Below are 15,872 nucleotides of genomic sequence, written 5' to 3'. Positions count from 1 at the left end.
CCCAGCCCTGTTCCCACCCTGTCACCGAGGGATGCTGCTCGGGCTGGTTCTGAGGTCACTCTAGTTGGGGACACGGTGACCCTGAGTTCCCTGGGATGGATGGGGGAGTGCCAGTCCTGATGCCAGGGGATCCTGGCGCTGTCTCAGGGCAATGCCTAGCTCTGATTTGGGGGTATCCCAGCGCCATTCCTGGGGAGATCCCGCTCTCATCCCAGCACATCCCAGCCCCTGTCCCAGGAGATCTGTGATTGGGTGGGATCCCAGCCTTGGCTCTGGAGGAATCCCAAACGAATTCCCGTGGTCATGTGGTGATTCCAGCCCTACTCTCAGGCTGACCCCAGTCCTGCTCTTGGATTTTCTGGAACCCCAGAGAATTTTGTATTTCTGGGAAGCCCAGACCGCCATCCCAGTCCTGCTCCTAGAGGGATCTTGGTCCTGCTGCCAGGGGAATCCCAGCCCTCATTTTGTGGGGTCGCCAGCCTCATTCCCAGGCTGATCCCGGCTGAGCTCCCGGGGAATTCCAGCCCCGCTCCCGGGCTGCTCAGGGCGTTATCCCCACCCGGTGGGCCGCCCCTCGGAGCCGCCGTTGCCGCTTTAAGGCTCCACACGGGAGCGCGCTTCCCGCGCGTAACCGCTCTGCCTCCGCCCCGCCTAGGGGGCGTGGTCACAAGCCACAGTAGCCAATGAGTGTATGCCGCTTCTGTGACGTCATCGGGGCGTGGCAGGGGCGGAAGACCCGCTATGGCGTACCCGGGGCAGGTGCGGGACCGGGACCGGGACCGAGATCGGGACCGGGACCGAGATCGGGACCGGGACCGGGACCGGGACCGGGACCGGGAGTGGCGGAACTGGAACTGGGGCCGGGACCGGGACCGGGACCGGGACCGGGACCGCAGGAGTGGGAGCGGTGGCAGGGAGCCTGACCGGGACCGAGGGGCGGGGAATGGGGACCGGGGAGCGGGACCGGAGAGGCAGCGGAGAGCGGGACCGGGAAGCGGGACCGGAACCGGGAGCTGCGCCGGGGACTAGGGACCAGGATCGGGACTGTGACCGGGATCCGGACCGTGACCGGGATCCGGACTGTGACCGGGACTGTGACCCGGATTTGGACTGTGACCGGGCGAGGGTCGGACCGGGGGCTGGTCCGGGGGTAGGGGCCATGGGAGATGCGCAGGGGCTCCAGGGTGAGCGACACCAGGTCCGTCCCCGTGCCCATCTCGGTGCCCGGTGTCCGGTGCCCGCCTCACACCGGCTCTGTCCCCTCCCCAGGGCTACCTCGGCGCAGGACAGGCCCCCCCGGTCGGCCCCTACCCCGGGGCTCCCTACGGCGGGGGACCACCCCCGGGACCCTACGGGCAACCCCCGCCCGGGGGTCCCTACGGCGGGGGGCCACCCCCGGGACCCTACGGGCAGCCCCCGCCCGGGGGTCCCTACGGCAGCCCCTACGGCGGCCCCCAGCCCGGGCCCTACGGCGGGCCGGCCCCGGGAGGTGAGTCCGGGGGTCTCCCTGCCGCGGTACCCGGGACGGAGGGGGGGAGCGGGGTCGGGGGACTGGGGAATCCCCAGTCCGGTGCCCAGGCGGGAGTTGAGGGGGTCCCCAGCTCAGCAGAAGCCACCACGAGGATGAAATTGGATGTCCCGGTTTATTATTTTGAAATCCTGGAGGAGGAGGAGGAGAAGGAAGAGGAGGAGGGAAAGGAGAAAGAGGAGGAGGAAAAAGAAAGCGGAGGAAGAGGAAGTGCCAGGCAGCTCTAAAACTTTCACCCCACACGCGTCTCCCTTTGCTGCCGGCTTTGTGGGGCAGCACCGTGGCTCTCTCTCCAGCCCAGAGCTCCACCAGGCTCTGGTTTCCAGCCCATTCCCGGCTCCAGCCGCTCCGTGCCCATCCCAGCCCCTCCCGCCCCTCTCTCCCGGGATTTACCGGGCTAAAAACCCGTGGGAGGAGAAGCTCTGCCCGGCCCTGGGAGCCACCCGCGGGGCCAGCTCAGCCCGTGGCCTGTCCGAGGGGAAGGTGACAGCTCCGATGGCCTCTCCCCACGCAGGGAATGCCCCCCCAGGGGTGGATCCCGAGGCGTTCTCCTGGTTCCAGACGGTGGATACGGATCGCAGCGGGTTCATCTCCGTCAAGGAGCTGAAACAGGCTCTGGTCAACAACAACTGGTCCTCGTTCAACGATGAGACCTGTCTGCTCATGATCAGTGAGTTTGGGATCTCCTTCCCCTCTTCTAATCTGGTTTGGTTGGATTTGGGGTGAAGCAGAATTCCCCTTTCCCTGGGTATCGCTCCCGGCTGGAGCTGGGCAAACCAAGCAGCTCCCAGTGGTGCAGGACATAGGTGAAGGGCCCAAAATCCTGCTTGGGAAAGGAAATCCCAGCTCTGCACAAGCCCCAAATCCCAGAAAAACAGGGAGGAAAGGGAAGAAAGCCCAAAAAATGCAGAGACTGACCCAAAGCTTGCCCCAACCTCAGCTCTTGGTGCCGTTTCTTACCAGCCTTGGGGGTTGAATGGTCCCGGTCGATTGCAGTCCTGGCGAGGGGGATTTTTGGGATCAGAGCAGGAATCCAGGGAGCCACGGTGTGGATCCCGAGCTCCCTGGAAGTTTCTGCAGCTTTTCCACTCCTCCCTGCCCTGTTCCTGCTCCTCCCTGCCCAGACATGTTTGACAAGACGCGGTCGGGGCGCATCGACGTCTACGGCTTCTCCGCCCTGCTGCGCTTCATCCAGCAGTGGAGGAGCCTCTTCCAGCAGTATGACCGGGACCAGTCCGGCTCCATCAGCTTCAGCGAGCTCCAGCAAGGTGGGTGAGGGGCACAGCCACCAGCCTGGCCTGTCCTGACCGCCCCCATCACCGCTGCCTGGCTCTGTTCCCAGCTGGAAACTGGAATTCCTGCTGGAGTGGTCGCTGCAGCTGGGCTGGAGGGGCTCTGAGCTCCTGGGATGCTTCCTTGGGAATAATCCGTGGGATAAACCAGGAGCTTCTCAGGGGACAGGAGGTGATGAGATGCAGCAGGGGTGGGGCACAAAGTTCCTTCAGGAAGCTCAGAATTCGCCCTCAACGATGAGTGGCTGGAACCTGGTTTTTGAGGAGGAGCTCTTGGGTGTGTGTAAGAGGGAAAAACGCCTGGAATTTGTGGTTTGATTCCTCTGGAGAGCCCTGCCCGTGCACACCCCGAGTGGGAAGTGTGGGAAGGGTGGTGGGAGGGGGAGAAGGGGTGTGTGGCACACGGGGGAGGAGAACACAGCCACTCCCCCTCCCTTTGGGAAGGCTCCATCCGAGTTTTCCTTGCTCCCAGCTTTCTCCCAGATGGGCTACAACCTGAGCCCCCAGTTCAGCCAGCTGCTGCTGGCCCGGTACGCCCAGCGTTCCCCCAATCCCAGTATCCAACTGGACCGGTTCATCCACATCTGCATGCAGCTGCAGAGCCTCACCGACGCCTTCCGGGAGAAGGACACGGCCATGGTGGGCAACGTCCGGCTCAGCTACGAGGATTTCCTCACCATGGTGGTGACACGGATGCTCTGACATCCCCACTCCAAAGGCTGGGAATTCTGGAGCTCTCCAGCAGCTTCAGCCATCCTCATCTTCCTGCTGGATGTGGCTGAGCTCCTCTGAGTTCCCCCCCTTCCCGGGGCCAAATTTCCAGCTCGATCCACCCCAAATCCTGCTGGGGTTTTCCTGGCTTGGATTCCTTGTGTCCATTTTGTGGGAGTCAGGGTGAATCCCACGCCAAACTGGGGCAGCCAAAGCGGCTCAGATCCCGTGCCAGCCCCAAATTCCAGCTTCACCCCGAGGTGCCTGCAGCAGAACATCCCCGTTCAGGGGAGGAAAAGCTGAGCCTTGGCTTTGGAAGCGGCAGGAAAAGGGAAAAGTGAGGACAAAGCTCCTTCCTTCCCTCCCTGAGTGCCCTGGGAGCTCATCCCACCCTGGGAATGCTTTCCTGGGGGTCTCATCCCTGTTTTTCCGGGGGCTGCTGGAATGGGATGTGCTGCTGCAGCCCCCTGGGATCGTCCCCTCGCTGTTGCCAGTCCTGAAGCCAAATCCAGATGAAGTTTAGAGCTCAATTTTTCCAGCTTTGGAATAAAATGTGTTCTGCTCCGGCTGCTCTGTGGTCTCTGTGTCCAGGGGGGGCTCCAGGGGACATCAGGTGCCTCCTGTCCCCTGTGGTGGCACCAGGGGACACGTCCCAGGGCTGGACACCATTCCCTAAAATCAATTCTTAGGAATTTCATGTCCAAATATAGAAAATAAAGGATGGGGGGAGGCTCCTGAGGCACAGAAAAACCCAGTCAGTGCCGGAGTTTTCTTCCCAAGCGATGAGGCTGGAACCCACCCTGAAGAATCTCCAAGAGATTTGGAGGAATTCCTAGGGAATAAAAGGTTAAAAGGTCTGAGAGCAGCAGGAGGAGCCCAGGCTGGTGTTTTCTCTGTGACCTCGGTGTTTTCCAGCCCCAGGCAGGACTGGCTGTTCCCAACCATCCCCGAGCATTCCAAGGATATTTTCCCCTGAGCATTTCCAATATTTCTGTTGAGTCAGAGCTCAGCCCTGCTTGGGCTTGAGGCAGAGGGGCAGGGGGCTGTAAATACATATAAATATATTTCTATGTACTCATACATTTATCAAAAATAGAAATACATATTTTATAGATGGAATATGCTTTATACACGCATATATGTATTTTAATATATTTTATATTCTATATATAAAATATAAAATATATATATGTAAAAAAATATAAAATACATAAAAATATATTTAAAAATACATACCTGCATGATATATATTTTTATATATTTACGTGTATACACATGCAGGTGTATAGGTACATATATATATATATATGTGTGTGTGTATATATTTGTGTACAGATATATACTTATATATAGGTGTGTATACCTGCATATTTTCCATATATAAATATATAGACAAGCATTTTAATGTATATATACATACATGTACATATATGTAAATACACATAAACATATAATAATTTTTATGTATATATATATATAAAAATATATATATAAAAAATATATATAAAGGCATGTGTTTATATATATATACATGTGTATATGTAAATACATAGACACACATGTTTTATATACAATATATTGTATATATTATATATATTATAAATTATATATTCTATATTATATGTTATATATATTCAATGGGTGTGGTTACATGTACATATATACACATTTAAAAATATATAGAGGCTAGTTTTTTGCATATATATATATATTTTAAGAAATATATATATATAGAATATACAGGTATATATACACACAGAGAGATATGTATATACATATATAAATATATAAATATAAAATATATAAATATATTTATATATAAATATTTATATCTATATAAATATATAAATAATATATAACTATATAAATAGATAAATAGATAAATATAAATATATGGGGTGGTGTTCACATCTGAACACAAACAGGCACCTGTATATATATATAGATAGATAGATATACAGACATATCTATACTCATCGATATCTCTATCTATACATAATAGAGATATTTTTACATATTTTTAAAATAAATGAATAAATAAATAAATTTTTAAAAATTTTTTATATATATATATATATATATATATATATATGCCCCCATCCCTGCAGTTGCAGACAGCCACCACCAGGTGGCACCGCCCTCCACCCCGCGAGTGTCCCCTGCGTGGGGACCGGGGGGTGACCGAGGGAGGGGACATGGAAAGGGACAGGGGCCGCCAGGAGTGCAGGCCTTTGGAAAAGGCGACAACAGCCCCAGCGCCACCCCAGGCATGGCGCGAGGTGGCTGCGGGGACACGGGCGGTGTGGGGACACGCGTGGATGTGGTGGCACATCTCACTGTGGTGGCACTTGCGGTGGCACACCCAGCTGCACGGTGGCTGTGGTGGCGATACCTGGCTGGGGTGGCACAGCCGGGTGCGGTGGCACAGGTGGCCCTGGTGACCCCCCCCCCCCCCCCCCCCCCTCCCGGCCGTGGTGGCCCGAGTGGCTGCGCGTGCCCGCGGCGTGGCCAGCGCTGGCCGCGGTGACCGGAGCGGCGGGGCCGGAAGGCGGACAATGAGCGGGACCTTATCTCACCCCCCCAGCCCTTCCCGAGGCCTCGCTGGGCCCCCCAGACGGGGGTGACAGGGGCCACGTGTCCCCCTCGGAGCACTGAGTGCACCCTCTGGGCTCTGAGGCTTCCATAACTTTATTTACAAACAATAAAAAGCAAAATAAATACAAAAAAAAAGTCTTAAAAGTACAGCCCTTGGGTTGGGGTGGAGGGGGGAGGTCCCGGGCTGTGCTGGCTGCGTGGACCCCACTTGTGGCCCCCCCCAGGACGGGGACACCACGGGGCTGAGCCCTCCCTTGTCCCTGCTGTCCCCCAGGGGGGTGGCAGGGCCATAGCACCATAGGGACGGGCGGGGGGGGGGGGACGGTGGGGACCCCATCCTGGCGACACCAGCCCTGGGGGCTCAGGGGACCCCCCCGCTGGGTTATTTCACCCCCCAGCTCCAGCGCTGCCCTGCTGGGGGGAGCTGCTGGAGCCAGGACGGGAGGGGCAGGAATATGGGGGTCCCCCCACTGGGAAAAGGGGAGGGGGAATCCCACAACCCCAGCCGGGATGGGGAGGGGGGTGCAGCTGCCTTTGAAGAGCCCCCTGCCGGCAGCGCAGCCCAGCCGAGCCCGGGGCGGGGGGATTAGCGGGTAAATCCCATGGGAGACGGGAGCAGCCCCCGGGGCACCCCCCTCGCACGCCCCACTGCCCTCAGCCGCTGAGTCAGCACAGCGGGGACACGCAGCCCCCGGCCAGGGGACACAGGGGACACACAGCCCCCGGCCATGGGGACACAGGGGGACACGCAGCCCCCGGCCGGGGGACACAGGGGACAGCGCCAGCCCCTAGCCATGGGGACACGGGGGACAGCGCCAGCCCCCGGCCGGGGGGACACAGGGGACAGCGCCAGCCCCCGGCCATGGGGACACGGGGGACACACAGCCCCCGGCCAGGGGACACAGGGGACACGCAGCCCCTGGCCGGGGGACACAGGGGACACGCAGCCCCTGGCATGGGGACACAGGGGACACGCAGCCCCCGGCCATGGGGACACAGGGGACAGCGCCAGCCCCTAGCCATGGGGACACAGGGGACAGCGCCAGCCCCCGGCCATGGGGACACGGGGGACAGCGCCAGCCCCCGGCCATGGGGACACAGGGGACAGCGCCAGCCCCTAGCCATGGGGACACGGGGAACACGCAGCCCCCGGCCATGGGGACACGGGGGACAGCGCCAGCCGCCTCCCCAGCGTGCTGTGAGCTGAGCGGGGCCGCGCTGGGGACACAGGGACATCGGGGGGCTCACTTGTGGGGCATGTCCTCCATGCTGACGCGGCCCCACACCCCCACCACGAAAGTCTCCACCTCGCACTCGTTGACGCCGCGGGCGATGCGAAAGTGGCCGCCCTCGCCCCACGCCGTGCCCCACGAGTTGGCCGCCGTCTGCAGAGGGGACAGGGGACACGCTCAGCGCGGTGACCCCCCCACAAAGCCAAGCCGGACCCCACATGGGTGAGGGGAAGCGGCAGCACCCCATGGCTGAGCCCCCCTACCAAACTCACCCAGTATTTTTGGGTCTGGCCATCAGGCAGCTGCTCCTCTCCCCACCTGCAGTGGGACAGGACAGTGAGGAGGGGTCCCCAAGCACCCCCAGACTGTGGGGTGCCCCCACCCAGCACCGTGGTGGCATTGGGGCACAGGGGGGGTGACCCTGCTCATTTCCTGCCCCCGGCACCTCCCCAGGGCCAGGCCGAGGTTGGGACATCCGCTCCAGGAATAGGGGCAGGAATATTTAGCCACGGCAGGAGGAAGGAAACACGGACACAGGGCAGATTCCCACCCCCCCTCCCCGGAGGTCTGCACCTCCAAATCCCCCCTCTCCCAGGGGGCTGAGCACCGCACTCCTGCCACTTGTGCCACCACTCCCCTCCCTGCTTCCTTTCCCAGCTCGGGGACACCCAAAGGGAACATTTTTCCCACCCTGACCAACCCTCTGAGCCCCCCCAGGCCACCCCCACACCTACCCGGTGATTTTCACCGAGTGGGTCCCGTGCCTCTGGTGCTTCGGCCCCTTCCCCTCGGCCACGGGCGTGTGCCGATAGATCCCGCTCTTGTACATGAAGAAATCCTCGTGCACCTCCAGGATGGCTGCGGGGAGGGCCAGAGGCTTTGGGGACACTGCCACTGTCCCCAGGGAAGGGCTCTGTCTCCCCCCGGGCGGGGGATGGGGGTACAGAGGGGCGCGGGGGCGTCGCATTCCCAGCGGGAGGGGAGGCAGCAGCCGGAGCCTCCCCGGGGCGATGCAACCACACTCCGAGGAGGTTTCAAAAAGTACAAATAAAGTTAAACAAACGCAGCTGCCAAGGCGGTGATTAAATCTCAGGAGTTAATGAGCAACCCGGTGCCTGCTGGGGTGGGCAGCGTGACGGGCACTGGGGCAGCACTGCCCGGGCACGCAGGGGGAGAAGCTGAGGGGGGTTCTGGCCATCACGACAGCTCCCCCAGCCCCGACAGAGAGGTTTTCCCTCCCTACTTTGTTCCCCCAACCTTTTGGGGTGCACAGAGGGGTGTCCCAGCCAGCTCCGTACCTTGCACGGGGCCGTTCTCCAGCAGCTCCTTCATGATCTCCTTCTCCTGCAGGCACAGAACAGGGTGGCACCGGGTGGCACCGGGTGGCAGCGGGACCGGGACCCCCAGCACTGCCCTCCCCACCCCCAGGCATGCAGCAGAGCTGCTCCAGCACCCACAGGCGGCTGCTGTGGAGGAGCCGCTCCCCGCGGGCTCCGCAGCGGGGTTTTCCCAGCCGCATTCCCAACCTCGGTTTTCCCAGGTAAAGCAGCCCGAGCCAAGCCCCCTCCCGCTCCAAAGGGCTCCCGCTCCGCCCCCGGGCCCGGCGCTCACGCTGGAGGAGAGGCGGTAGGCGGGGGTGGACTGGTAGATCTCGTTGGAGTGGGTCTGGGGGTTGGGGCAGCGCGCTGTCGCCTGTCGCTTGCCCCGGCCCGTGGAGCGGCTGTGCATCATGCAGGGCGGAGCCGCCGGCGGGCTCTGCTGGCTCGTGAACGGGTAGCACTCGTCTGTCACCACCCTGCGCGCAGGGACAGGGATGTGGGAGGGGAAGGAGCGGCTCCATCCTCATCCCAAACCCCACTCCCATCCCAAACTGGACTTCCAGTCCCACCCCAATCCCATCCCTGTACCGAACCTATTCTCCATCTCCACACCAAATCCCTGTCCAAGGCACAGGATGAGCATGGGGATTTCCTGGGCTCTTCCCAGGTCACCAGAGCCCCAAACCTCCTTTATCCCAGAGCAGTCCCTGTCCCCCATCCCTTCCCGTCCCATCCTGTCCCGTCCCATCCCATTCCCACTCCATCGTGTTCCACCCCATCCAATTCTCTTCCATTCCCATTTCATCTTGTCCCATATCATCCTGTGCCATCTTGTCCCATCCCATTCTGTCCCATCCCCGTTTCACCTTGTTCCATCCCACAACTTTCCTTTCCTTTCCTTTCCCTTTCCTTTCCCTTTCCTTTCCCTTTCCTTTCCCTTTCCTTTCCCTTTCCTTTCCTTTCCCTTTCCTTTCCCTTTCCTTTCCTTTCCTTTCCTTTCCTTTCCTTTCCTTTCCTTTCCTTTCCTTTCCTTTCCTTTCCTTTCCTTTCCTTTCCTTTCCTTTCCTTTCCTTTCCTTTCCTTTCCTTTCCTTTCCTTTCCTTTCCTTTCCTTTCCTTCCCTTCCCTTCCCTTCCCTTCCCTTCCCTTCCCTTCCCTTCCCTTCCCTTTCCCTTTCCCTTTCCCTTTCCCTTTCCCTTTCCCTTTCCCTTTCCCTTTCCCTTTCCCTTTCCCTTTCCCTTTCCCTTTCCCTTTCCCTTTCCCTTTCCCTTTCCCTTTCCCTTTCCCTTTCCCTTTCCCTTTCCCTTTCCCTTTCCCTTTCCCTTTCCCTTTCCCTTTCCCTTTTCCCTTTCCATCCCATCCTGTTTGGTGCCATCCCCTCCAGTCCCATCCCATTCCCATCCTGTACCATCCCCTCTTATTCTCTCCTATTCCCATTTCAGCTTGTCCCATCCCATCCCATCCCATTATCCCACAATCCCATTATCCCACCCCACTCACCCCCCTCCTGCGCAGGTACCACCAGGCTCCGTCCAGGCGCCCCCCGCTGCAGCCGCGCTGGTTGCGGGTGTCACAGGACAGGAGGTTTTGCGGCGACAGCGCGGGGGTCATGTGGCCCATGGAGTGGATGGAGATGCGGTCCGAGGCTACGGCTGGGGAGGAGCGGCAGCTCAGGGGGAGGCGGCTCCGCCCCTGTCCCCTCTGTCCCCGCAGCTCAGGGGGAGGCGGTCCCGCCCCTGTCCCCTCTGTCCCCACAGCTCAGGGGGAGGCGGTCCCGCCCCTGTCCCCTCTGTCCCGGCTGTCCCCGCAGCTCAGGGGGAGGCGGTCCCGCCCCTGTCCCGTCTGGCCCCGCTGTCCCCACAGCTCAGGGGGAGGCGGTCCCGCCCGTGTCCCCTCTGTCCCCGCAGCTCAGGGGGAGGCGGCTCCGTCCCTGTCCCCTCTGTCCCCGCTGTCCCCGCAGCTCAGGGGGAGGCGGCTCCGTCCCTGTCCCGTCTGTCCCCGCTGTCCCCGCAGCTCAGGGGGAGGCGGCTCCGTCCCTGTCCCCTTTGTCCCCGCTGTCCCCACCCCGCCGCCCCCTCACCGGCCGTGGAGAAGGCCCAGGAGCCCGCGCAGTTCCCCTGGTCCAGGGGCTCGTGGATCATCCCGGGCCACTTCGCGGCGGCATCGAAGTGACGCGGCAGCACCTCGTTGGAGTCCATGTTCATCTGCGGGGCAGAGATGGGGGGCTCAGCCCAGCGGGACGCCCCAGCTCCTCCTGCCATCTCAGCCATTCTGAGATGGTCCCCACCCAGGTTTTGTGTCCCCCAGCCGCACTGTGAGACCCCTCAGGACAGCGCCATCACCCTGAGAGACAAAGATTTGGGTTCCCCTTTATCCCAGAAGGGCCACACCCCTCAATTTCCCCTAAATTTGGGCTCCACAGCCCCAGCAGCTCCTTAGAGAGCACCAGCACCCAGTGTCCCATCCCAGAGCCCAGCAAGGCCCTCGGTGGCCACCCCGAGGGGACAGCTCTGGGTGACACAGCCCCTCGGGGTGGCCTCTGGCCCTGCCTTTCCTCCCTGGAGCAGGGACAGTGCCCCCGCCCTGGCCTTCCTGGGGAGGACACGGCCTCAAGTGCCCGGCTTCTCCCAGCGCAGGAAGCGCCTCTAAAATTAAACCTCGGGCTCCGGAGCGTGGGGTGGGCGTGCACCAAGCTCTGCCAGCACCCCAGGGACCCCCGAGGGGTGCCCAGCCCGGGTTTGGGTGCGGGCAGAGGCAAAGAGAGGGAGCAGGCGGCTCTGCTGAGTCAGCAGCGGCGGGGCCGGCGTTCCGATGGGAAACGAACACGGAGGAGAGGGGGAAAAAACAACACTGGCAGCCCGGGGATTGTCCGGGGGAATTTGCTGAGCTGCTGTCTCCAAACACGAGGGCTGCCCTGCCTCCCCCCACCCCCCACCTGGGAGCCCCTTCCCAGCCATGGGGGATCACTGGGCGTGCCTCAGTTTCCCCCCCGGGGGGACTCACGTGCATCTCGTTCATGTTCATGACGGTGGGAGAGGGACGGAAGGTGCCCAGGCGGTGCCGGATCCCATCCTCCAGGGTCATCCCCCAGAACTGGCTGTAGTTGGCGGCTCTCCAGCTGCGGGGGAAGAGGGGACACGCCTCAGGGGTCACCCCAAAAAGCACCGAGGGGTGAAGCATCCCTGTGGCACCCTCGCGGTGTCCGGTCCTTACCCGTAATTGCCCCGGTTGATGGCATCGATTAGCTCCCCATCCATCAGGCAGGCGTGGTCCTCGCACTGCCACTGCCCGCCCGGCCCGCAGGTGCTGCAGAGGGGACAGTCGGTGAGAAATGATGTCCCCAGCGTCACCAGGGGGACCCTGAGTGGGCGCTGCCCCTCCCAAACTGGGCAGGCAGCGAGGGGCTCAGGGCTACTTTTGTTAGGGGGTCACCAGAGCTTGGCACCTTACAGCGGGGTGAAGCCGTGGGCAGCCCTCTGGGTGACCCCGAGTGGCCTTTGGGTGACCCTGCGTGGCCTCTGGGTGGCCCTGGGAGCTGTCCCCCCCCTGCCCCAGCCCCCGCAGGAGCCCCGAGGGCAGCCAGGCCATGGGACAGAAAATCAGCTGAAAAGCTGCCAGGCCTGCAGACATCAGAGAGGGGCTTGGACAGCAGCCCGGGGCCGGGGGTCGGGGCTGGCTGTCCCCATGGGTGACCCACAGTGACCAGGCCACTCCATGGGGACGGGCGGGTCGGGGGGGGCTCTGGGGGTGTGGCGGGTCCCCTGGGGAGCCCCGGGCTGTGCTCCCCCCGTGCAGTGAGCAATGCTTGGCATGCTCCCTCCTGCCCAGATCCCGGCACATTTCCCTTTTATGGAGCTGAGTGAGGCCTCGGCCGTGTCCCGCCAGACACCCCCATTCCAATCCTGCCGGCAGCACCTGGATTCCAGCCTTCCCCCATCCATCCCTGAGCGCTCCCGGCGCTCTGTGTGACACCTGAGGACTTGGGAGCACCTCAGGGTGCCACCAGCTGGGTACCCACACCCTGTGTCACCCCCTCATGCATTTTGTCCCCTGCCACCCCCCCAGCTGGACCCCGGCAGGGACAGGGGCGGGGGTGATGCTGCAGAAATTCCTCTTCTCCAGGCACCAAGTGTGGGGGAGGAGGGTTTGGAAGGGAAGATTTGCCCCCTCCCTGGTGCTGATGGGTCAGAGATGCTCCCCCAGCAGCAGAGAGGTGACATCCACCTGCGTGGCTTGGGGACATTGACACTCCCCGGGGAATGGTGACACCCTCCATCCCTGAGTGCTCCGTGCCGCGATCCCGGAGAAACTCCGGGCTGCCCCAGAGCCGCGGGGAGGCTCGGGCTGGCTTTTCACCCGCAGCCCCGGCGCACACACATGTTCCCACACGTGCCCCTGCCCTCGCACACGCCCCAGACGCTGCCTTTGATTTCCCCTTATCTGCCGCATCGCCCCTCCGGCTGCAATCCTCGTCTCTCCGGCAGCTTCCCCATCCCCACCTCCGCATGCCAGTAATACCAGTACACTAACACCAGTATTCCCAGTTAACCCCCCGCTGCTCCAGCCCCGAGCTGCCCAGCGGGAGGCACGGCTGGCACGGATCCCCGCGGCTGCCCCGGTGTCCCGTCAGGCTTGGGCAAGCTGGGCTGGGACCAGCGTGGCCAAAACCCCCCTGGGCAGCGCCGGGGCGAGCGGCTCCCACGCAGGCATGCGCTGAAACTTGGGAGTGGCTCAAGGCCCTTGGCTCCGAATTTGTTGGAGCAAAGGCATTTTGGCAGCAGCTCCCACCACCCAGCTCGGGCCTCGCTCTCTGAGGCCCACAGGACCATGACACCTTCCTCTGGTGACATGCTGGTGACATGCCGCAGGTGCCCACACTGCACTGACTCACCACAGGTTGCAATTCTCCCGGTACGTGGCTCCCGTGGGATAATTGAGTCCGGCACGGGCACAGCCTGCATGGGAATGGGAGAGCCCCTGGTGAGCGCTTGGGGTCCCACCAGCCCCCCAAATTCCCGGGGGTGCAAACCGAAGGGAAAATCAACGCGGTTTTAAATCCAGGCTGGGGCCCGGCTGCACCTTGGCACCCCAAAATTCTGTTGGGGGTCAGTGGGTGCAGGGTGGGAGCGGGGCTGGCTCGGCGCCGGGAGGGTTAAATGTGCTCAGCCTGGCGGGACAGGGATAAAGGGGCCGGTTGTGCCCGAGAGCTGGCTCTGCTCCGCAGGGACTTCTGAGAGAGCCTTGTGCTGCGAGCTGGGGGCTGCCCGTGCCCCCTCCTCGCCCCCAGCCGCCCCAGCTGCCAGCAGGGTTAAGCCAGGGCCAGCATCTGCCTGCCCCAGACGCGACCAGGCAAGCTGGGATGGCGTCCCCTCATGTCCCCTCACGTCCCTGCTCTGCCCGCAGGCGCTGCTGGAGCCGCCCCTTCCCCAGGGAACGGGCTCTGCGGTCCCACACCTCTTTTTCAGGGAGTCCATCCCCATCCCGAACACCCTGCAGGAGTTCCCACAGCTTTGAGGGGTCCGGAGCAGCCCTGCAGTGAGGGCAGGACCGTGGGGTGCCACATCCATCGCCCCGAGGAGCAGCAGCAGCATCACCCAGAGCATGCAGCACCCCAGGGCTGGCTCCCCGCACCCGCAGCCTCACCTGGGGCTTTGGGGAAGGGCGCCGGGATGCCCAGGCAGTATTCCCAGAAGTCGGGGCAGCAGTCGGACACGGTGCGGTTGCAGAAGAGGTCGCAGTAGCAGAGGGTGTCGTGGTAGGGCACGGTGCAGCCGTCGTCGCGGCCGTGGCAGCAGACGTCCCGCCGCTGGCAGTAGGAGCCGCCCGCGTCGTAGACGCCGTGCTGGTACAACCCGGGCCCCAGCTCCCGGCGGGTGCGGACCCGGGAGGACAGGGCCACCTGGGCCACCTGGGCCACCAGCCAGAGGCACAGCAGGGCCCGCATGTCCCCGGTCATGTCCCCACACCTGCGGAGGGAGGGCAGTGAGGGCACGCCAGCCCCACCGCGGGGTGGGCGCTGCTCCCACCCTGCCCTCCCCAGGCTCCTCAAAACATTCCGGTTTTGTAACTCCCCTTGTGACCACGCAGCTCAAGCTCCAAAACACCCTCTCCCCTCAGCTCTGAACATCCCGGCCTCGGAGGAGCCCCGTGCCCGCCCACCCCTTCACCACCGGCTCCAAAACCAAACCCCCAGGGGAAGGGGCTCCCCGGGACACTCGGGGGCTGCCCGGGGCCCGCTCCCAACGCCACCCCCAGTCCCCACCGCGGGCAGTGCGATCAGCTGCCAGCTCTCAGCCCGCGGGGCTCCGTGGGGGTGATGGGGACCCCAAACGGGGCCGGTGGGGACAATCCGGGGGCACACGGGGAAGGACCCCCTCCTGCCGGCTCCCTCCCGCGGCTGTGCCCACCCCGCCTGCAGCGTGGGGACTCCCGGGACCCCGGTAAAGCGGGGAGGGTGACCCGGGAACCCACGCAGCACCCACGAGGATCCCACGGGGTGGGACCCCTCCCTGAGGATCCCACGGGGTGGGACCCCTCCCCGTTCCCGGCCGTACCTGCCGCGCCCGCCGCGCAGAGACCCCGTGAGAGGAGTGGAGGGTCCGGTGCTGGAATCCCTCACGGAACCCATGGGGCGGGACCCCCGTCTCTCCTCCTGCCTGGCACCCCCCCCAGCCCCACCCCGTCCCCCCGGAGCCCGTCCCGTACCTGCCGCGCCCGCCGCTCCGCCGCCCCGCGCCCGCCGCCGCCGGCCCCGCCGCTCCTTATAGCCGCGCCCCGGCCGGGGGGGCGCGGGGAGGCGCCGCCGCAGCCGCGACCGGCCCGGGGCGGAGCGCAGCGGGGCGGGGGTCGGGCCTGGGGCTGTAGAGAGGAGCCCCGTACTTGTGGCCCCCTCTGTCCCCGCGGGGCCGGGGTGTCCCCGGCTCCTGATCCCCTCCCGGTGCCCCCCGGCATTGCCCTCGCCAAATGGGGGTCCCGGCTATCGGGCCAGCACCCCCTGTCCATGCAGGGGGAGCCGTCCTGGGGGGCTTCCCCATTGCCCAGGTGTGCGGAGAGGAGGGGAGGGGAGGGCTGGAGAGGGGAGGGGGCTGCATTCCTCCCCCTCCCAGGGGCACAGCTGAGACAGGGACAGCCCAGGCCAGCCCAGGGCATGGAGCTGGTGTCACTTGGATCCAGCCCGGCTGTCAGCGCCCAGCCAC

General features: G+C 62.7%; 2 protein-coding genes and 1 long non-coding RNA gene across 4 annotated transcripts; 1 reads left to right on the top strand and 2 right to left on the bottom strand.

Moving 5' to 3' along the window:
* Positions 1-695: 695 nt before the first annotated feature.
* On the top strand, positions 696-4,099 carry PEF1 (penta-EF-hand domain containing 1). The gene is made up of 5 exons (XM_059868690.1): positions 696-759; positions 1,270-1,489; positions 2,043-2,198; positions 2,653-2,796; positions 3,293-4,099. Exons 1-5 carry the CDS (start codon positions 742-744, stop codon positions 3,520-3,522), a joined length of 768 nt encoding a protein of 255 aa, XP_059724673.1. The 5' UTR covers positions 696-741; the 3' UTR covers positions 3,523-4,099.
* Positions 1,625-2,653, bottom strand: LOC132338818 (uncharacterized). Its single transcript, XR_009489538.1, has 2 exons — positions 2,489-2,653; positions 1,625-2,351 (listed from the first exon to the last, which is right to left on the bottom strand). It is a non-coding gene; the product is annotated as an uncharacterized LOC132338818 (long non-coding RNA).
* A 2,102-nt stretch (positions 4,100-6,201) lies between the features above and the next one.
* On the bottom strand, positions 6,202-15,419 carry TINAGL1 (tubulointerstitial nephritis antigen like 1). Of its 2 annotated transcripts, none has more exons than XM_059868701.1 (12): positions 15,382-15,419; positions 14,320-14,642; positions 13,568-13,631; positions 11,890-11,982; positions 11,680-11,794; positions 10,757-10,880; positions 10,179-10,328; positions 8,970-9,154; positions 8,657-8,702; positions 8,093-8,216; positions 7,631-7,676; positions 6,202-7,511 (listed from the first exon to the last, which is right to left on the bottom strand). In XM_059868701.1, the coding sequence occupies exons 2-12, from the start codon at positions 14,630-14,632 to the stop codon at positions 7,371-7,373; spliced, it is 1,401 nt and encodes a 466-aa protein (XP_059724684.1). In that variant the 5' UTR covers positions 14,633-14,642; positions 15,382-15,419; the 3' UTR covers positions 6,202-7,370. The 2 variants fall into 2 exon arrangements, with proteins under 2 accessions (XP_059724684.1, XP_059724683.1); XM_059868700.1 differs by lacking the exon at positions 15,382-15,419 and adding an exon at positions 15,231-15,327.
* Positions 15,420-15,872: the final 453 nt, after the last annotated feature.

This window comes from Haemorhous mexicanus, chromosome 27 (genome assembly GCF_027477595.1).
Source record: "Haemorhous mexicanus isolate bHaeMex1 chromosome 27, bHaeMex1.pri, whole genome shotgun sequence".
Lineage (NCBI taxonomy): Eukaryota > Metazoa > Chordata > Aves > Passeriformes > Fringillidae > Haemorhous > Haemorhous mexicanus.
Note: the sequence above shows the minus strand (reverse complement) of the source record. Positions and strands in the feature narration are given on the sequence as shown.

What these genes read in the sequence shown, in the direction of transcription:
- PEF1 (XM_059868690.1), top strand. An exon ending in GACCTGTCTGCTCATGATCA is followed by an intron (nt 2,199 to 2,652) that starts GTGAGTTTGGGA and finishes CTCCCTGCCCAG; the next exon opens with ACATGTTTGACAAGACGCGG. An exon ending in CTTCAGCGAGCTCCAGCAAG is followed by an intron (nt 2,797 to 3,292) that starts GTGGGTGAGGGG and finishes CCTTGCTCCCAG; the next exon opens with CTTTCTCCCAGATGGGCTAC.
- TINAGL1 (XM_059868700.1), bottom strand. Translation starts at nt 15,304, where the DNA reads ATGGGTTCCGTGAGGGATTCCAGCACCGGACCCTCCACTCCTCTCACG. An exon ending in GCCCTTCCCCAAAGCCCCAG is followed by an intron (nt 13,632 to 14,319) that starts GTGAGGCTGCGG and finishes ATTCCCATGCAG; the next exon opens with GCTGTGCCCGTGCCGGACTC. An exon ending in ATCAACCGGGGCAATTACGG is followed by an intron (nt 11,795 to 11,889) that starts GTAAGGACCGGA and finishes CTTCCCCCGCAG; the next exon opens with CTGGAGAGCCGCCAACTACA.